This window comes from Fibroporia radiculosa, assembly GCF_000313525.1.
Source record: "Fibroporia radiculosa TFFH 294 genomic supercontigs, scaffold11134, whole genome shotgun sequence".
Taxonomy (NCBI): Eukaryota; Fungi; Basidiomycota; class Agaricomycetes; order Polyporales; family Fibroporiaceae; genus Fibroporia; species Fibroporia radiculosa.
Window position 1 is genome coordinate 14,833 of NW_012133467.1, and position 1,237 is coordinate 16,069.

At 52.6% G+C, this 1,237-nt stretch overlaps 1 protein-coding gene across 1 annotated transcript; it reads left to right on the top strand.

Moving 5' to 3' along the window:
- Positions 1-101: 101 nt before the first annotated feature.
- FIBRA_07068 (uncharacterized protein) lies at positions 102-714 on the top strand (the record flags this gene model as incomplete). Its single annotated transcript, XM_012328768.1, has 3 exons — positions 102-300; positions 360-416; positions 473-714. 3 exons carry the CDS (start codon positions 102-104, stop codon positions 712-714), a joined length of 498 nt encoding a protein of 165 aa, XP_012184158.1.
- Positions 715-1,237: the final 523 nt, after the last annotated feature.

Here is a 1,237-nt window from a genome sequence, read left to right on the forward strand (position 1 = left end):
CAGCTTATTTCGCTCCGGCGATCATCGAGACGCTCGGGCATAGCGCAATCCACACGCAGCTTCTGTCCGTCCCTCCTTGGGCATGCAGCTTCGCCCTCGCCATGCTTATCGCGATCGTCTCCGATCATGTCCGCCATCGCTTCCTTTTTGTGCTCATTCCAACTGCCATTGCGCTCGCGGGGTTCGTGATTCTGCTTATGGTGCACGACAACGCGCATCTGCAGTATGCAGCACTCTTTTTGGCGGCTATGGGTACCTACTCGGCAATGCCAGTGATGGTGTGCTGGTTCAACACTAATCGTGGGCAATGATCCGCTTCTGTATACGTGCTGTTGATCAACCTAATGCGACATTCGCAGTGGCCGGTCACCACAGGCGTGCGGTTGGGACTGCTTGGCAGGTCGGATTTGGCAACAGTGAGTCTCCGTCATTTGATACTGATGTGCGCGAGGCTTACGGTGCTGTGCTTCAGTCGGTGGTATTATCGCCGTATACGCCTTCCTCGCGGAAGATGCCCCGAAATATATTACGGGGTACAGTCTCTGCATTGCATTCGTCTGCTTATCCGCCCTAGCAGATCTCGTCTATTTCCTAAGCGTAATTCACGAGAACCGAAGGCGAGATGAAGCTCGCGCCAGGGGTTCCACTATACTTGGCAAGCCTGTGGAGTCCGAAGCGGGAGATCTGAACCCGGATTACAGATATTTGCTATAGACGACCTATATTACATTGATGCCTTTTTTTCAGGAAAGTGGAGTGCTACAAATACAGAAGATACTGGAATGTCTCCGGGTATTCGGAAGCTCAAGGAAGCTCTTGTTTAAGCGTCGGTCATGAAAGAGTTCAGGTGCGAATGTGCTTGACCCTGTACAGCGCTTTGTGTCCAGTTGCGAATATAATTTTCTTCAAAGCACACAAAACGCGGGGTACAAATGAAAACGTGTATTCCATCGCTGCTTAGCCTCAGGGGCGAACAAATGCTACGTCTCGTCTCCCGAAGAATGCACTTCAAACGCTGACCAAGAGGGTGCCATCCCCGGTCTCGCCGGATATCCACTCCTCAAGCGCGTGAAACTGTTTGCGAAGGGAGTTTCTCGTTAGGTTTGCGCGGTCGTCAATGCCATACAGCTGTGTTGACTTACGGAAGAAGTATGGCAGCTGCGCAGTGACACAGCTATTTGCTTTTGGGAGGCTCAGCACAGCCGCATGCCGGCCAGTTGCAGGTGCCGCCGTTGGC